This window comes from Patagioenas fasciata, chromosome 37 (assembly GCF_037038585.1).
Source record: "Patagioenas fasciata isolate bPatFas1 chromosome 37, bPatFas1.hap1, whole genome shotgun sequence".
In the NCBI taxonomy this organism is placed as follows: Eukaryota; Metazoa; Chordata; class Aves; order Columbiformes; family Columbidae; genus Patagioenas; species Patagioenas fasciata.
In genome coordinates this window covers 662,354-678,764 of record NC_092556.1, presented here as the reverse complement: position 1 = coordinate 678,764, position 16,411 = coordinate 662,354, and the positions used below count along the sequence as shown (strand labels likewise).

At 52.8% G+C, this 16,411-nt stretch overlaps 1 protein-coding gene across 5 annotated transcripts; it reads right to left on the bottom strand.

Moving 5' to 3' along the window:
- Nucleotides 1–1,248: 1,248 nt before the first annotated feature.
- On the bottom strand, nt 1,249–16,397 carry SGF29 (SAGA complex associated factor 29). Of its 5 annotated transcripts, none has more exons than XM_071801350.1 (9): nt 16,172–16,397; nt 14,664–14,739; nt 14,439–14,541; nt 13,013–13,077; nt 12,782–12,911; nt 12,550–12,696; nt 9,865–9,900; nt 4,000–4,207; nt 1,249–1,424 (listed from the first exon to the last, which is right to left on the bottom strand). In XM_071801350.1, exons 1-9 carry the CDS (start codon nt 16,244–16,246, stop codon nt 1,308–1,310), a joined length of 957 nt encoding a protein of 318 aa, XP_071657451.1. In that variant the 5' UTR covers nt 16,247–16,397; the 3' UTR covers nt 1,249–1,307. The 5 variants fall into 5 exon arrangements, with proteins under 5 accessions (XP_071657451.1, XP_071657452.1, XP_071657455.1 ...); XM_071801351.1 differs by having other exon boundaries at nt 1,250–1,424; nt 14,439–14,511; nt 16,172–16,396; XM_071801352.1 differs by having other exon boundaries at nt 1,251–1,424; nt 4,000–4,162; nt 16,172–16,395.
- Between the last annotated feature and the right edge of the window lie 14 nt (nt 16,398–16,411).

The following is a 16,411-nucleotide window of genomic DNA, read 5'->3' as shown; positions in this document are numbered from 1 at the left end:
ATCCCCCCCATTCTGAGGGTGCATCCCCTCATTTTTGGGGTGATTCCCCCCCATTTTTGGTCCATTTTCCCCTCATTTTTGAGCCATTTTCCCCCCACTTTCCCACCATTTTCCCCCATTTCTCCCCAAATTCTCCCCATTTCCCCCCCATTTTTGGTGTCCATCCCCCCCATATTTTGGGGTCTATCCCCCCATATTTTGGGGTCACATCCCCCCCACTTTTGGGGTGATTCCCCCCATTTTTGACCCCATTTCCCCCCATTTTTGGTCCATTTTCCCCTCATTTTTGAGCCACTTTCCCCCATCCCCTCTCCCCCATTTTCCCCCATTTCCCCCCCAAATCTTCCTCATTTCCCCCCATTTTTGGTGTCCATCCCCCCCATATTTTGGGGTCCATCCCCCCCATACTTTGGGGTCCATCCCCCCATATTTTAGGGCTGTATCCCCCCCATTTTGAGGCTGCATCCCCCCATTTTTGGGGCGATTCCCCCCATATTTTGACCCCATTTCCCCCCATTTTTGGTCCATTTTCCCCTCACTTTTGAGCCACTTTCCCCCATCCCCTCACCCCCATTTCCCCCCCAAATCTTCCCCCTTTCCCCCCATATTTTGGGGCTGTATCCCCCCATACTTTGGGGTCCATCCCCCCATACTTTGGGGTCCATCCCCCCATATTTTGGGGTCCATCCCCCCATATTTTGAGCCCATTTCCCCCCATTTTTGGGCCAATTTCCCCTCACTTTTGAGCCATTTTCCCCCATCCCCTCACCCCCATTTCCCCACCATTTCTCCCCATTTCCCCCCCAAATCTTCCCCATTCCCCCCCATATTTTGGGGCTGTATCCCCCCATACTTTGGGGTCCATCCCCCCATACTTTGGGGTCCATCCCCCCATATTTTTGGGGTGATTCCCCCCCATTTTTGGTCCATTTTCCCCTCACTTTTGAGCCACTTTCCCCCCATCCCCTCACCCCCATTTCCCCCCCAAATCTTCCCCATTCCCCCCATATTTTGGGGCTGTATCCCCCCATACTTTGGGGTCCATCCCCCCATACTTTGGGGTCCATCCCCCCATATTTTTGGGGTGATTCCCCCCCATTTTTGGTCCATTTTCCCCTCACTTTTGAGCCACTTTCCCCCCATCCCCTCACCCCCATTTCCCCCCCAAATCTTCCCCATTCCCCCCATATTTTGGGGCTGTATCCCCCATACTTTGGGGTCCATCCCCCCACACTTTGGGGTCCATCCCCCCACACTTTGGGGTCACATCCCCCCCCATTTTGGGGTCCATCCCCCCCATTTTGGGGTCACTTCTTCTTGTTCTCCTTGCAGGCCACCACGTATCTCTGGGCCACGTTGAGCGGGGGGGAGTACCCGTCGGCGTAGGACGTGTCCTCGAACAGCACCGAGTAGTCATCCTGGGGCTGGAAAACACCCTTTTCGCCCCAAAATCACCTGCCCCCGGACGCCGGGGTCCCTCCCGAACGCCTGGGTCCCTCCCCGAACTCCTGGGTCCATTTTGGAGCCATTTTGGGGCCGTTTTGGGCCATTTTGGGGCCATTTTGCGGCCATTTTGGAGCCATTTTGCGGCCATTTTGGGGCCATTTTGGGGCCATTTTGGGAGCCATTTTGGAGCCATTTTGGAGCCATTTAGGGGCCATTTAGGGGCCATTTTGGGGCCATTTTGGGTCCATTTTGGAGCCATTTTGGAGCCATTTTGGGAGCCATTTTGCGGCCATTTTGTGGCCATTTTGGAGCCATTTTGGAGCCATTTTGGGAGCCATTTTGGGAGCCATTTTGCGGCCATTTTGGGGCCATTTTGGGGCCATTTTGGGTCCATTTTGCGGCCATTTTGCGGCCATTTTGGAGCCATTTTGCGGCCATTTTGGGGCCATTTTGGGTCCATTTTGGGGCCATTTTGGAGCCATTTTGCGGCCATTTTGGGGCCATTTTGGGGCCATTTTGGGGCCATTTTGGAGCCATTTTGCGGCCATTTTGCGGCCATTTTGGGGCCATTTTGGGGCCATTTTGGGAGCCATTTTGCGGCCATTTTGCGGCCATTTTGGGGCCATTTTGGAGCCATTTTGGGGCCATTTTGCGGCCATTTTGGGGCCATTTTGGGAGCCATTTTGGGGCCATTTTGCGGCCATTTTGCGGCCATTTTGGAGCCATTTTGGGAGCCATTTTGCGGCCATTTTGCGGCCATTTTGGGTCCATTTTGCGGCCATTTTGGAGCCATTTTGGGAGCCATTTTGGGGCCATTTTGGGGCCATTTTGCGGCCATTTTGGCTCCATTTTGCGGCCATTTTGGCTCCATTTTGGGAGCCATTTTGGGTCCATTTTGGGTCCATTTTGCGGCCATTTTGCGGCCATTTTGGGAGCCATTTTGCAGCCATTTTGGGTCCATTTTGCAGCCATTTTGGGAGCCATTTTGGGAGCCATTTTGGGAGCCATTTTGCGGCCATTTTGGGTCCATTGTGGGTCCATTGTGGGAGCCATTTTGGGAGCCATTTTGCCGCCATTTTGGGAGCCATTTTGCGGCCATTTTGGGGCCATTTTGCGGCCATTTTGGGGCCATTTTGGAGCCATTTTGGAGCCATTTTGCGGCCATTTTGCGGCCATTTTGGGGCCATTTTGGGGCCATTTTGCGGCCATTTTGGGTCCATTTTGCGGCCATTTTGGGGCCATTTTGGGAGCCATTTTGCAGCCATTTTGGGTCCATTTTGCCGCCATTTTGGGAGCCATTTTGGGAGCCATTTTGGGAGCCATTTTGGAGCCATTTTGGGAGCCATTTTGGGAGCCATTTTGCGGCCATTTTGGGAGCCATTTTGGGGCCATTTTGGGGCCATTTTGGGGCCATTTTGGGAGCCATTTTGGGAGCCATTTTGGGGCCATTTTGGGAGCCATTTTGGGAGCCATTTTGGGGCCATTTTGGGACCATTTTGGGAGCCATTTTGGGAGCCATTTTGCGGCCATTTTGGGGCCATTTTGGGGCCATTTTGGGAGCCATTTTGGGAGCCATTTTGCGGCCATTTTGGGAGCCATTTTGGAGCCATTTTGCGGCCATTTTGGAGCCATTTTGGGAGCCATTTTGGGAGCCATTTTGGGTCCATTTTGGGGCCATTTTGGGAGCCATTTTGGGAGCCATTTTGGGAGCCATTTTGCAGCCATTTTGGGGCCATTTTGGGAGCCATTGTGGGAGCCATTTTGGGAGCCATTTTGGGAGCCATTTTGCGGCCATTTTGGGTCCATTTTGGGTCCATTTTGCGGCCATTTTGGAGCCATTTTGCGGCCATTTTGGGGCCATTTTGGGAGCCATTTTGGAGCCATTTTGGGGCCATTTTGGAGCCATTTTGGAGCCATTTTGGGTCCATTTTGCGGCCATTTTGGGTCCATTTTGGGTCCATTTTGCGGCCATTTTGGGGCCATTTTGGGGCCATTTTGCGGCCATTTTGGGGCCATTTTGGGGCCATTTTGGGGGCCATTTTGGGGCCATTTTGGGGCCATTTTGCGGCCATTTTGGGAGCCATTTTGGGTCCATTTTGGGTCCATTTTGGAGCCATTTTGGAGCCATTTTGGAGCCATTTTGGGTCCATTTTGCAGCCATTTTGCGGCCATTTTGCGGCCATTTTGGGAGCCATTTTGCGGCCATTTTGGCTCCATTTTGCGGCCATTTTGCGGCCATTTTGTGGCCATTTTGGGTCCATTTTGGGTCCATTTTGGAGCCATTTTGCGGCCATTTTGCGGCCATTTTGCGGCCATTTTGCGGCCATTTTGGGGCCATTTTGCGGCCATTTTGGGAGCCATTTTGGAGCCATTTTGGAGCCATTTTGCGGCCATTTTGGGAGCCATTTTGCCGCCATTTTGCGGCCATTTTGCGGCCATTTTGGGGCCATTTTGCGGCCATTTTGGGAGCCATTTTGGGTCCATTTTGGGTCCATTTTGAGCAATCTGGGCGGCGTTTTTCGGGGGGCCGTGGCCGGTGGGGTCCCCGCTCACCCGCTGGGGGGGCGCGTGGATGAGGGCCCGGTAGAAGCAGGTGGTCTGGGGGTAGAGCGCCAGCACCAGCTGGTCCTTGTGGAACAGCGCCTCGGGGTCCGTCTCGGGGTTCGTCTTCCATTGCGGGAGCGGGATGATGCGGCGGCGGCTCAGCGTGTGGCGCCTGGGGGGGATGGGGGGACCCCCCGTTAGGGTGTGGGGGACCCCCCTGAGGGGTTTTGGGGGGAAAAATGGGGGTTTTGGGTGAAAAAATGGGGAATTTCGGTGAAAGAATGGGGGAGATAGGGGGGAAAATGGGGGAGATAGGGGGGAAAATGGGGGAGATAGGGGGGAAAATGGGGGAGATAGGGGGGAAAATGGGGGAGATAGGGGGGTGTTTTGGGGGGAAGTTGGGGGGTGGGAGTTTGGGGGACCCCCCATTAGGGTTTGGGGGACCCCCCTAGAGGGGTTTTGGGGGGAAAAATGGGGGTTTTGGGTGAAAAAATGGGGAATTTCGGTTAAAGAATGGGGGAGATAGGGGGGAAAATGGGGGAGATAGGGGGGAAAATGGCGTAGTGGGCAGGGGTTGTGTGGGGGGAAAAGGGGGAAATTTGGGGGTTCTCTGTGGGAGTTTGGGGGTGGGGATTTGGGGGACCCCCCATTAGGGTTTGGGGGACCCCCCTGATGCTTTTTTGGGTGAAAAAATGGGGGTTTTGGGTGAAAAAATGGGGGATTTCGGTGAAAGAATGGGGGAGATGGGGGGAAAATGGGGGAGATAGGGGGGAAAATGGGGGAGATAGGGGGGTGTTTTGGTGGGGAATGAGGGGAAGTTGGGGGGTGGGAGTTTGGGGGACCCCCCATTAGGGTTTGGGGGACCCCCCTGAGGGGTTTTGGGGGGGAAAATGGGGGTTTTGGGGGAAAAAATGGGGAATTTCGGTGAAAGAATGGGGGAGATAGGGGGGAAAATGGGGGAGATAGGGGGGAAAATGGCGTAGTGGGCAGGGGGTATTTGGGGGGAAAAGGGGGAAATTTGGGGGTTCCCTGTGGGAGTTTGGGGGTGGGGATTTGGGGGACCCCCCATTAGGGTTTGGGGGACCCCCCTGATGCCTTTTTGGGGGAAAAAACGGGGAATTTGGGTTAAAAAATGGGGGATTTAGGGGGGGAAATGGGGGAGATATTGGGGGGAAAATGGGGGAGATAGGGGGGAAAATGGGGGAGATAGGGGGGTGTTTTGGGGGGGAATGAGGGGAAGTTGGGGGGTGGGAGATTGGGGGACCCCCCATTAGGGTTTGGGGGACCCCCCTGAGGGGTTTTGGGTTAAAAAATGGGGGTTTTGGGGGAAAAAATGGGGGAGATAGGGGGGAAAATGGGGGAGATAGGGGGGAGAAATGGGGGAGTTAGGGGGGTGTTTTGGGGGGGGAATGAGGGGAAGTTGGGGGGTGGGAGTTTGGGGGACCCCCCATTAGGGTTTGGGGGACCCCCCTGAGGGGTTTTGGGGGGAAAAATGGGGGTTTTGGGTCAAAAAATGGGGGTTTTGGGGGTGGTTTTGTGTGGTGGTTCAGGGGGTATTTGGGGGGAAAAGGGGGAGATTTGGGGGTTCCCTGTGGGGTTTGGGGGTGGGGATTTGGGGGACCCCCCATTAGGGTTTGGGGGACCCCCCTGAGGGGTTTTTGGGGGAAAAAATGGGGGTTTTGGGGCAAAAAATGGAGGTTTTTGGGGGGGAAATGGGGGAGTTAGGGGGGAAAATGGGGGAGATAGGGGGAAAATGGGGGAGTTAGGGGGGTGTTTTGGGGGGGAATGAGGGGAAGTTGGGGGGTGGGAGTTTGGGGGACCCCCCATTAGGGTTTGGGGGACCCCCCTAGAGGGGTTTTGGGGGGAAAAATGGGGGTTTTGGGGGAAAAAATGGGGGATTTCGGTGAAAGAATGGGGGAGATAGGGGGGAAAATGGGGGAGATAGGGGGGAAATGGGGGAGATTGGGGGGTGTTTTGGGGGGGAATGAGGGGAAGTTGGGGGGTGGGAGTTTGGGGGACCCCGCGTTAGGGTTTGGGGGACCCCCCTGAGGGGTTTTGGGGGGAAAAATGGGGGTTTTGGGGCAAAAAATGGGGAATTTCGGTGAAAGAATGGGGGAGATAGGGGGGAAAATGGCGTAGTGGGCAGGGGTTGTGTGGGGGGAAAAGGGGGAAATTTGGGGGTTCCCTGTGGGGTTTGGGGGTGGGGATTTGGGGGACCCCCCATTAGGGTTTGGGGGACCCCCCTGAGGGGTTTTTGGGGGAAAAAACGGGGAATTTGGGTTAAAAAATGGGGGATTTAGGGGGGGAAATGGGGGAGTTAGGGGGGAAAATGGGGGAGATAGGGGGGGAAATGGGGGAGTTGGGGGGGTGTTTTGGGGGGGAATGAGGGGAAGTTGGGGGGTGGGAGTTTGGGGGACCCCCCATTAGGGTTTGGGGGACCCCCCTGAGGGGTTTTGGGGGGAAAAATGGGGGTTTTGGGGGAAAAAATGGGGAATTTAGGGGGGAAAATGGGGGAGATAGGGGGGAAAATGGCGTAGTGGGCAGGGGTTGTGTGGGGGGAAAAGGGGGAAATTTGGGGGTTCCCTGTGGGGTTTGGGGGTGGGGATTTGGGGGACCCCCCATTAGGGTTTGGGGGACCCCCCTAAGGGGTTTTGGGGGGAAAAATGGGGGTTTTGGGTGAAAAAATGGGGAATTTCGGTGAAAGAATGGGGGAGATAGGGGGGAAAATGGGGGAGATAGGGGGGAAATGGGGGAGATAGGGGGGAAAATGGGGGAGATAGGGGGGTGTTTTGGGGGGGAATGAGGGGAAGTTGGGGGGTGGGAGTTTGGGGGACCCCCCATTAGGGTTTGGGGGACCCCCCTGAGGGGTTTTGGGGGGAAAAATGGGGAATTTGGGTTAAAAAATGGGGGTTTTGGGGGGGAAAATGGGGGAGATAGGGGGGAAAATGGCGTAGTGGGCAGGGGTTGTGTGGGGGGTTCAGGGGGGAATTGGGGGTTCCCTGTGGGGAAGTTGGGGGTGGGAGTTTGGGGGACCCCCCATTAGGGTTTGGGGGACCCCCCTGAGGGGTTTTGGGGGGAAAAATGGGGGTTTTGGGTGAAAAAATGGGGAATTTGGGTTAAAGAATGGGGGAGATAGGGGGGAAAATGGGGGAGATAGGGGGGAAAATGGGGGAGATAGGGGGGGAAATGGGGGAGTTAGGGGGGTGTTTTGGGGGGGAATGAGGGGAAGTTGGGGGGTGGGAGTTTGGGGGACCCCCCATTAGGGTTTGGGGGACCCCCCTGATGCTTTTTTGGGTTAAAAAATGGGGGTTTTGGGGGAAAAAATGGGGAATTTGGGGGGGAAAATGGGGGAGATAGGGGGGAGAAATGGGGGAGATAGGGGGGTGTTTTGGGGGGGGAATGAGGGGAAGTTGGGGGGTGGGAGTTTGGGGGACCCCCCGTTAGGGTTTGGGGGACCCCCCTGAGGGGTTTTGGGGGGAAAAATGGGGAATTTGGGTTAAAGAATGGGGGAGATAGGGGGGAAAATGGGGGAGATAGGGGGGAAAATGGGGGAGATAGGGGGGAAAATGGGGGAGATAGGGGGGTGTTTTGGGGGGGAATGAGGGGAAGTTGGGGGGTGGGAGTTTGGGGGACCCCCCATTAGGGTTTGGGGGACCCCCCTGATGCTTTTTTGGGTTAAAAAATGGGGGTTTTGGGGGAAAAAATGGGGGAGATAGGGGGGAAAATGGGGGAGATAGGGGGGAGAAATGGGGGAGTTAGGGGGGTGTTTTGGGGGGGGAATGAGGGGAAGTTGGGGGGTGGGAGTTTGGGGGACCCCCCGTTAGGGTTTGGGGGACCCCCCTGAGGGGTTTTGGGGGGAAAAATGGGGGTTTTGGGTGAAAAAATGGGGAATTTGGGTCAAAAAATGGGGGTTTTGGGGGTGGTTTTGTGTGGTGGTTCAGGGGGGAATTGGGGGGAAAAGGGGGAAATTTGGGGGTTCCCTGTGGGGTTTGGGGGTGGGGATTTGGGGACCCCCCATTAGGGTTTGGGGGACCCCCCTGATGCTTTTTTGGGTGAAAAAATGGGGGTTTTGGGGGAAAAAATGGGGGTTTTAGGTTAAAAAATGGGGGAGATAGGGGGGAAAATGGGGGAGTTAGGGGGGAAATGGGGGAGATTGGGGGGGTGTTTTGGGGGGGAATGAGGGGAATTTGGGGGGTGGGAGTTTGGGGGACCCCCCATTAGGGTTTGGGGGACCCCCCTGAGGGGTTTTGGGGGGAAAAATGGGGGTTTTGGGTGAAAAAATGGGGAATTTGGGTCAAAAAATGGGGGTTTTGGGGGTGGTTTTGTGTGGGGGTTCAGGGGGGAATTGGGGGGAAAAGGGGGAGATTTGGGGGTTCCCTGTGGGGTTTGGGGGTGGGGATTTGGGGGACCCCCCATTAGGGTTTGGGGGACCCCCCTAAGGGGTTTTGGGGGGAAAAATGGGGGTTTTGGGTGAAAAAATGGGGAATTTCGGTGAAAGAATGGGGGAGATAGGGGGGAAAATGGGGGAGATAGGGGGGAAATGGGGGAGATAGGGGGGAAAATGGGGGAGATAGGGGGGTGTTTTGGGGGGGAATGAGGGGAAGTTGGGGGGTGGGAGTTTGGGGGACCCCCCATTAGGGTTTGGGGGACCCCCCTGATGCTTTTTTGGGTTAAAAAATGGGGGTTTTGGGGGAAAAAATGGGGAATTTGGGGGGGAAAATGGGGGAGATAGGGGGGAGAAATGGGGGAGATAGGGGGGTGTTTTGGGGGGGGAATGAGGGGAAGTTGGGGGGTGGGAGTTTGGGGGACCCCCCGTTAGGGTTTGGGGGACCCCCCTGAGGGGTTTTGGGGGGAAAAATGGGGAATTTGGGTTAAAGAATGGGGGAGATAGGGGGGAAAATGGGGGAGATAGGGGGGAAAATGGGGGAGATAGGGGGGAAAATGGGGGAGATAGGGGGGTGTTTTGGGGGGGAATGAGGGGAAGTTGGGGGGTGGGAGTTTGGGGGACCCCCCATTAGGGTTTGGGGGACCCCCCTGATGCTTTTTTGGGTTAAAAAATGGGGGTTTTGGGGGAAAAAATGGGGGAGATAGGGGGGAAAATGGGGGAGATAGGGGGGAGAAATGGGGGAGTTAGGGGGGTGTTTTGGGGGGGGAATGAGGGGAAGTTGGGGGGTGGGAGTTTGGGGGACCCCCCGTTAGGGTTTGGGGGACCCCCCTGAGGGGTTTTGGGGGGAAAAATGGGGGTTTTGGGTGAAAAAATGGGGAATTTGGGTCAAAAAATGGGGGTTTTGGGGGTGGTTTTGTGTGGTGGTTCAGGGGGGAATTGGGGGGAAAAGGGGGAAATTTGGGGGTTCCCTGTGGGGTTTGGGGGTGGGGATTTGGGGACCCCCCATTAGGGTTTGGGGGACCCCCCTGATGCTTTTTTGGGTGAAAAAATGGGGGTTTTGGGGGAAAAAATGGGGGTTTTAGGTTAAAAAATGGGGGAGATAGGGGGGAAAATGGGGGAGTTAGGGGGGAAATGGGGGAGATTGGGGGGGTGTTTTGGGGGGGAATGAGGGGAATTTGGGGGGTGGGAGTTTGGGGGACCCCCCATTAGGGTTTGGGGGACCCCCCTGAGGGGTTTTGGGGGGAAAAATGGGGGTTTTGGGTGAAAAAATGGGGAATTTGGGTCAAAAAATGGGGGTTTTGGGGGTGGTTTTGTGTGGGGGTTCAGGGGGGAATTGGGGGGAAAAGGGGGAGATTTGGGGGTTCCCTGTGGGGTTTGGGGGTGGGGATTTGGGGGACCCCCCATTAGGGTTTGGGGGACCCCCCTGAGGGGTTTTGGGGGGAAAAATGGGGAATTTGGGGCAAAAAATGGGGGTTTGGGGCACTTACTCTTTGCCTTCTTCATCGATATCGTCCACTTCGTACCTGGGGAATTTGGGGGGGTCAGAGCGGTTTTGGGGCTGATTTTGGGGTGAAAAAGGGGGAATTTGGGGTTCGGGGGGGACTTGGGGGGGTGAGGAAGGCAGAAATGGGGAAAAATGGGGTATTTTGGGGTTAAAAATGGGAATTTTGGGGTTAAAAATGGGTATTTTGGGGCCATTTCCTCAGCGGCTCAGCCGCCATTTTGTGCCATTTAACTGAGGTAAAAAAGGCAATAAAATGATATTTTGGGCCGTTTTTTGGCCTTTTTTGGTCATTTTGGGGCTAAAAATGGTTATTTTAGGGTAAAAAGTGCATATTTTGGGCTAAAAATGGGTATTTTGGGGTTAAAAATGGGTATTTTGGGGCTAAAAATGGGTATTTTGGGGCCATTTCCTCAGCAGCTCAGCCGCCATTTTGTGCCATTTTCCTGAGGTAAAAAAGGCAATAAAATGGTATTTTGGGCCATTTTTTGGCCTTTTTTGCTCATTTTGGGGCTAAAAATGGTTATTTTAGGGTAAAAAGTGTGTATTTTGGGTTAAAAAGTGGTATTTTGGGGTTAAAAAGGGTATTTTGGGTTAAAAATGGGTATTTTGGGGTTAAAAATGGGTATTTTGGGGCCATTTCCTCAGCGGCTCAGCCGCCATTTTGTGCCATTTTCCTGAGGTAAAAAAGGCAATAAAATGATATTTTAGGCCATTTTTTGGTCATTTTGGGGTAAAAAGGGGTGATTTAGGGTTAAAAAATGTATATTTTGAGTTAAAAAGGGTATTTTGGGGTTAAAAATGGGTATTTTGGGGCTAAAAATGGGTATTTTGGGGCTAAAAATGGGTATTTTGGGGCCATTTCCTCAGCGGCTCAGCCGCCATTTTGTGCCATTTCACTGAGGTAAAAAAGGCAATAAAATGGTATTTTGGGCCATTTTTTGGCCTTTTTTGGTCATTTTGGGGCTAAAAATGGTTATTTTAGGATAAAAAGTGCATATTTTGAGTTAAAAATGGGTATTTTGGGGTTAAAAATGGGTATTTTGGGGCTAAAAATGGGTATTTTGGGGCCATTTCCTCAGCGGCTCAGCCGCCATTTTGTGCCATTTCACTGAGGTAAAAAAGGGAATAAAATGATATTTTGGGCCATTTTTTGGTCATTTTGGGGTAAAAAGGGGTGATTTAGGGTTAAAAAATGTATATTTTGGGTTAAAAAGGGGTATTTTGGGATTAAAAATGGGAATTTTGGGGCTATAAATGGGTATTTTGGGGCCATTTCCTCAGCGGCTCAGCCACCATTTTGTGCCATTTTCCTGAGGTAAAAAAGGCAATAAAATGATATTTTGGGCCATTTTTTGGTCATTTTGGGGTAAAAAGGGGTGATTTAGGGTTAAAAAATGTATATTTTGAGTTAAAAAGGGGTATTTTGGGGTTAAAAATGGGTATTTTGGGGCTAAAAATGGGTATTTTGGGGCCATTTCCTCAGCGGCTCAGCCGCCATTTTGTGCCATTTCAGTGAGGTAAAAAAGGCAATAAAATGATATTTTGGGCCATTTTTTGGTCATTTTGGGCCTAAAAATGGTTATTTTAGGGTAAAAAGTGCATATTTTGAGTTAAAAATGGGTATTTTGGGGTTAAAAATGGGTATTTTGGGGCTAAAAATGGGTATTTTGGGGCCATTTCCTCAGCAGCTCAGCCGCCATTTTGTGCCATTTCACTGAGGTAAAAAAGGCAATAAAATGATATTTTAGGCCATTTTTTGGCCTTTTTTGGTCATTTCGGGGCTAAAAATGGTTATTTTAGGATAAAAAGTGCATATTTTGAGTTAAAAATGGGTATTTTGGGGTTAAAAATGGGTATTTTGGGGCTAAAAATGGGTATTTTGGGGCTAAAAATGGGTATTTTGGGGCCATTTCCTCAGCGGCTCAGCCGCCATTTTGTGCCATTTTACTGAGGTAAAAAAGGCAATAAAATGGTATTTTGGGCCATTTTTTGGCCTTTTTTGCTCATTTTGGGCCTAAAAATGGGTATTTTAGGGTAAAAACCGTATATTTTGGGGTTAAAAATGGGTATTTTGGGGCTAAAAATGGGTATTTTGGGGCTATAAATGGGTATTTTGGGGCCATTTCCTCAGCGGTTCAGCCGCCATTTTGTGCCATTTTACTGAGGTAAAAAAGGGAATGATATTTTGGGCCATTTTTGGGTCATTTTGGGGTAAAAAAGGGTGATTTAGGGTTAAAAAGTGCATATTTTGGGTTAAAAAGGGGTATTTTGGGGTTAAAAATGGGTATTTTGGGGCTAAAAATGGGTATTTTGGGGCCATTTCCTCAGCGGCTCAGCTGCCATTTTGTGCCATTTTCCTGAGGTAAAAAAGGCAATAAAATGATATTTTAGGCCATTTTTTGGCCTTTTTTGGTCATTTCGGGCCTAAAAATGGTTATTTTAGGGTAAAAAGTGTATATTTTGGGGTTAAAAATGGGTATTTTGGGGTTAACAATGGCTATTTTGGTGGGTAAAACGCGGCGTTTTCCTCCCCTTTCATCCGCCATTTCGAGCCGCCCGGCGGCCATTTTGTCCCCGCAACCCCACCACATTTCCAACTCATTTCCCCCCTTCCCGGGCGGGTATTTTGGGTCGAAACCCCCCGATTTTGGGTGTTTTAAAGACTCACTTATTGGCAGCGTGGCTGTAGCTGACGACCTCGGCCAAAATCCATTGCTCATCCCCTTCCAAGGCCTTGACGCGAGCGGCCACCTTGTCCCCCGGTTTGGCCACGTAATCCCCGGCCGCCGGCACCGCCCCACACAAAGGGGGCGGCCTAGGGGGGTCCCCTATATTTAACACCCCCAAAATCCACACTTTTTACCTCAAAAATGCGGATTTTGAAGGGGGGAAACCCTCACTTTTCGCCCGGTTTCCCGATCCAGAGCGGAAGTGTCATGGCCGACTGTTGGAGCAGGGTCATCAGCACCCCCCGCCGCATCGTTTTGCGCGGCGGCTCCGCTTCGCTGTAAATTCCGGCGATTTTGGCGGCTGCGGATGCGAAAAATGTGGATTTTGGGGGTTTTTGGGGGGGTTTTTGGGGGTTTTTGGGGGGGTTTTTGGGGGGAAAAGGGGGGATTTTGGGGGCGAACCGATGCGGCGCTCCTCGAGCAGGGATTTGATCTCGGCGATCTTGTCCAGGGCCTTGCGGAGGATGCTGGGGGGAAAAAGGGGGGTTTGGGTAAAATTTGGGGGGGAAATGGGGGTTTGGGGGGGGAATGGGGGGGGGAAATGGGGGTTTGGGGGGGGAATGGGTTTTGGCGGGAAAATGGTTTTGGGGGGAATGGGGGTTTGGGGGGAAATGGGGGGATGGAGGGGAATTGGGGGATGGGGAGAAATGGGGGGAAATGGGGGGTTTGGGGGGGAAATGGGTTTTGGCGGGAAAATGGTTTTGGGGGGAAATGGGGGTTGGGGGGGAAATGGGGGTTGGGGGGGAAATGGGGGGGAAATGGGTTTTGGCGGGAAAATGGTTTTGGGGGGAATGGGGGTTTGGGGGGGAATGGGGGGAAATGGGGGATGGGGGGAAATGTGGGGATGGGGGGGAAAATGGGGGGGTTTGGGGGGGAATATTTGGGGGTTTGGGGGAGAAATGGGTTTTGGCGGGAAAATGGGTTTTGGCGGGAAAATGGGGTTTTGGAGGGAAATGGTTTTGGGGGGGAAATGGGTGATGGGGGGGAAATGGGGGGATGGGGGGGAAATGGGGGATTTTGGGGGGGATTTTGAGGTGAATTTTGAGGTGAATTTTGAGGTGAATTTTGAGGTGAATTTTGAGGTGAATTTTGAGGTGGATTTTGAGGTGGATTTTGAGGTGGATTTTGAGGTGGATTTTGAGGTGGATTTTGAGGTGGATTTTGAGGTGGATTTTGAGGTGAATTTTGAGGTGAATTTTGGGGTGGAAAACCCAGATTTTGAGGTGGATTTTGAGGTGAATTTTGGGGTGGAAAACCCAGATTTTGAGGTGAATTTTGAGGTGAATTTTGAGGTGGAAAACCCAGATTTTGAGGTGGATTTTGAGGTGAATTTTGAGGCGGAAAACCCAGATTTTGAGGTGGATTTTGAGGTGAATTTTGAGGCAGAAAACCCAGATTTTGAGGTGAGTTTTGAGGTGAAATTTGAGGTAGAAAACCCAGATTTTGAGGTGGATTTTGAGGTGAATTTTGGGGTGGAAAACCCAGATTTTGAGGTGGATTTTGAGGTGAATTTTGGGGTGGAAAACCCAGATTTTGAGGTGAATTTTGAGGTGAATTTTGAGGTGGAAAACCCAGATTTTGAGGTGGATTTTGAGGTGGATTTTGGGGTGGAAAACCCAGATTTTGAGGTGAATTTTGAGGTGAAAAACCCCGATTTTGAGGTGAATTTTGAGGTGAATTTTGAGGTGAAAAACCCCGATTTTGAGGTGAATTTTGCGGCAGAAACCCCAGAACGGGACGGAGATTCCGAGGTGGATTTCGAGGCGGAAACGTCGGATTTTGGGGTGCGTTTTGGGTTGAAAACGTCGGATTTTGGGGCAGCACCTACTTGCACTCGGCCTCGGCGTCGGCCTTGGCCGTGGTGTAGAGGCCTCGCAGCTTGGTCCTGTAATACGGGGAGACTGGGGGGCCAGGGGGGTCCCCCAGGGTCCCCACAGGGGGGTTACGGGGGTTTTTGGGGGGTTTTGGGGGTTTTTGGGGGGTTTATGGGGGTTTTTGGGGGGTTTTGGGGGGTTTTTGGGGGGGTTTATGGGGGTTTTTGGGGGTTTCTCACTCTTGTTCTCGGTCTGCATGCGCTCGTGGGTCTTCTGGATGTTGAGCAGGTTGTGCTCGCTGCGGGAGCGCTCTTCCTGGAAGGGGGGGGAAGTGGGGGGAAGTGGGGGGGAAGCGGGGGGGAAGCGGGGGGGAAGTGGGGGGGGAAGTGGGGGGGGAAGTGGGGGGATATGGGGGGGAAACATGGGGGGATTGAAGGGGGATATGGGGGAAACATGGGGGGAAATGGGGGGGGATATGGGGGGGATTGAAGGGGGATATGGGGGAAATAATATGGGGGAAATATGGGGGAAATAAGGGGGAAACATGGGGGGGATTGAAGGGAAACATGGGGGGGATTGAAGGGAAACATGGGGGGGGGAATGGGGGGGGAAGTGGGGGGGGAAGTGGGGGGGGGAAGTGGGGGGGGGAAGTGGGGGGGGGAAGTGGGGGGGGGAAGTGGGGGGATTGAAGGGGGATATGGGGGAAACATGGGGGGAAACATGGGGGGGAAACATGGGGGGGAAACATGGGGGGGAAACATGGGGGGGAAACATGGGGGGGAAACATGGGGGGGAAACATGGGGGGAAATGGGGGGAAACATGGGGGGAAATGGGGGGGAAACATGGGGGGAAATGGGGGGGAAACATGGGGGGAAATGGGGGGGAAACATGGGGGGAAATGGGGGGGAAACATGGGGGGAAATGGGGGGAAACATGGGGGGGATATGGGGAAAACATGGGGGATATGGGGGAAATGGGGGAAATATGGGGGGGATATGGGGGGAAATTGGGGGTAAAAGATGGGGGAAATTGGGGGGAAATGGAGGGGGAACGTGAGGGGAAAATAGGGGGAAATATGGGGGGAAATGGGGGGGGGAACCGGGGGGGGGGGAACCGAGGGAAAACGGGAGGGGGAAATATGGGGGGAATGGGGGGGGGAATGGGGGGAATAAGGGGGGGGAATAAGGGGGGAATAAGGGGGGAATAAGGGGGGAATAAGGGGGGGAAACGGGGGGGGAAACGGGGGGGGAAACGGGGGGGGAAACGGGGGGGGAAACGGGGGGGGAAACGGGGGGGGGAACAAAACCACCTTAAAACCTTTAAATATTTAAACCCTTTAGGCCCCTTCGCCCCCCAAACCACCCAATTCATTCCCCAATTAACCCCAATCTTTCACGATTTTAAGGCTCTCTGTGCCCCAAATCCACCCATTACCTCACAAATCCATCATTTAAACACTTTAAGCCCCTTTTTACCCCAAATTAACCACTCAATCCACCAATTAACCCCAAACATTTAAAGATTTAAAGGCGTTTTAACCCCTCAAACGAACCAAACACCTCACAAATCAACCCCAGCACTCAAGGCGCCTTTAACCGCTCTATTTGGACATTTTAAGCCGTTTTTAAAGCACCAAACGCCCCGTTTCCTCAGGAATCCGCCACAATCATTAATTATTTTAATAAGCGAGGGGCAATTAAGGGGAAATAAGGAATTAAAAAGTTAAAAAACGACGGGATTTGCTACCTGCGTCTGTTTGATGAGCTGGTGCAGCTCCCCCAGCAGCTCCGCGATGCGCGAATCGGCAGAAACCAGCGCCATAAGGCCCTAAAACGCCTCAAAATTTAAAGAATAATTAAAAATAAGCGAAATTTAAGGGGTTTTAAAAGCGTAAAATAAAGAAGGCGGGAAGGGGAAGGCGCGGAAATTCCAAAATGGCGGCGGCGCCTTCGCGGCTGCGCCCGCAGTGGGGGGGGGGGTCACGTG

Bases quoted from the DNA above. Each gene is read 5' to 3' on its own strand.
- SGF29 (XM_071801350.1), bottom strand. From the start codon at position 16,246: ATGGCGCTGGTTTCTGCCGATTCGCGCATCGCGGAGCTGCTGGGGGAG. The intron at 9,901-12,549 runs GTGAGTCTTTAA...CAAATTCCCCAG, and splicing joins TACAGCCACGCTGCCAATAA to GTACGAAGTGGACGATATCG. The intron at 1,425-3,999 runs GTGAGCGGGGAC...GGTGTTTTCCAG, and splicing joins TCCACGCGCCCCCCCAGCGG to CCCCAGGATGACTACTCGGT.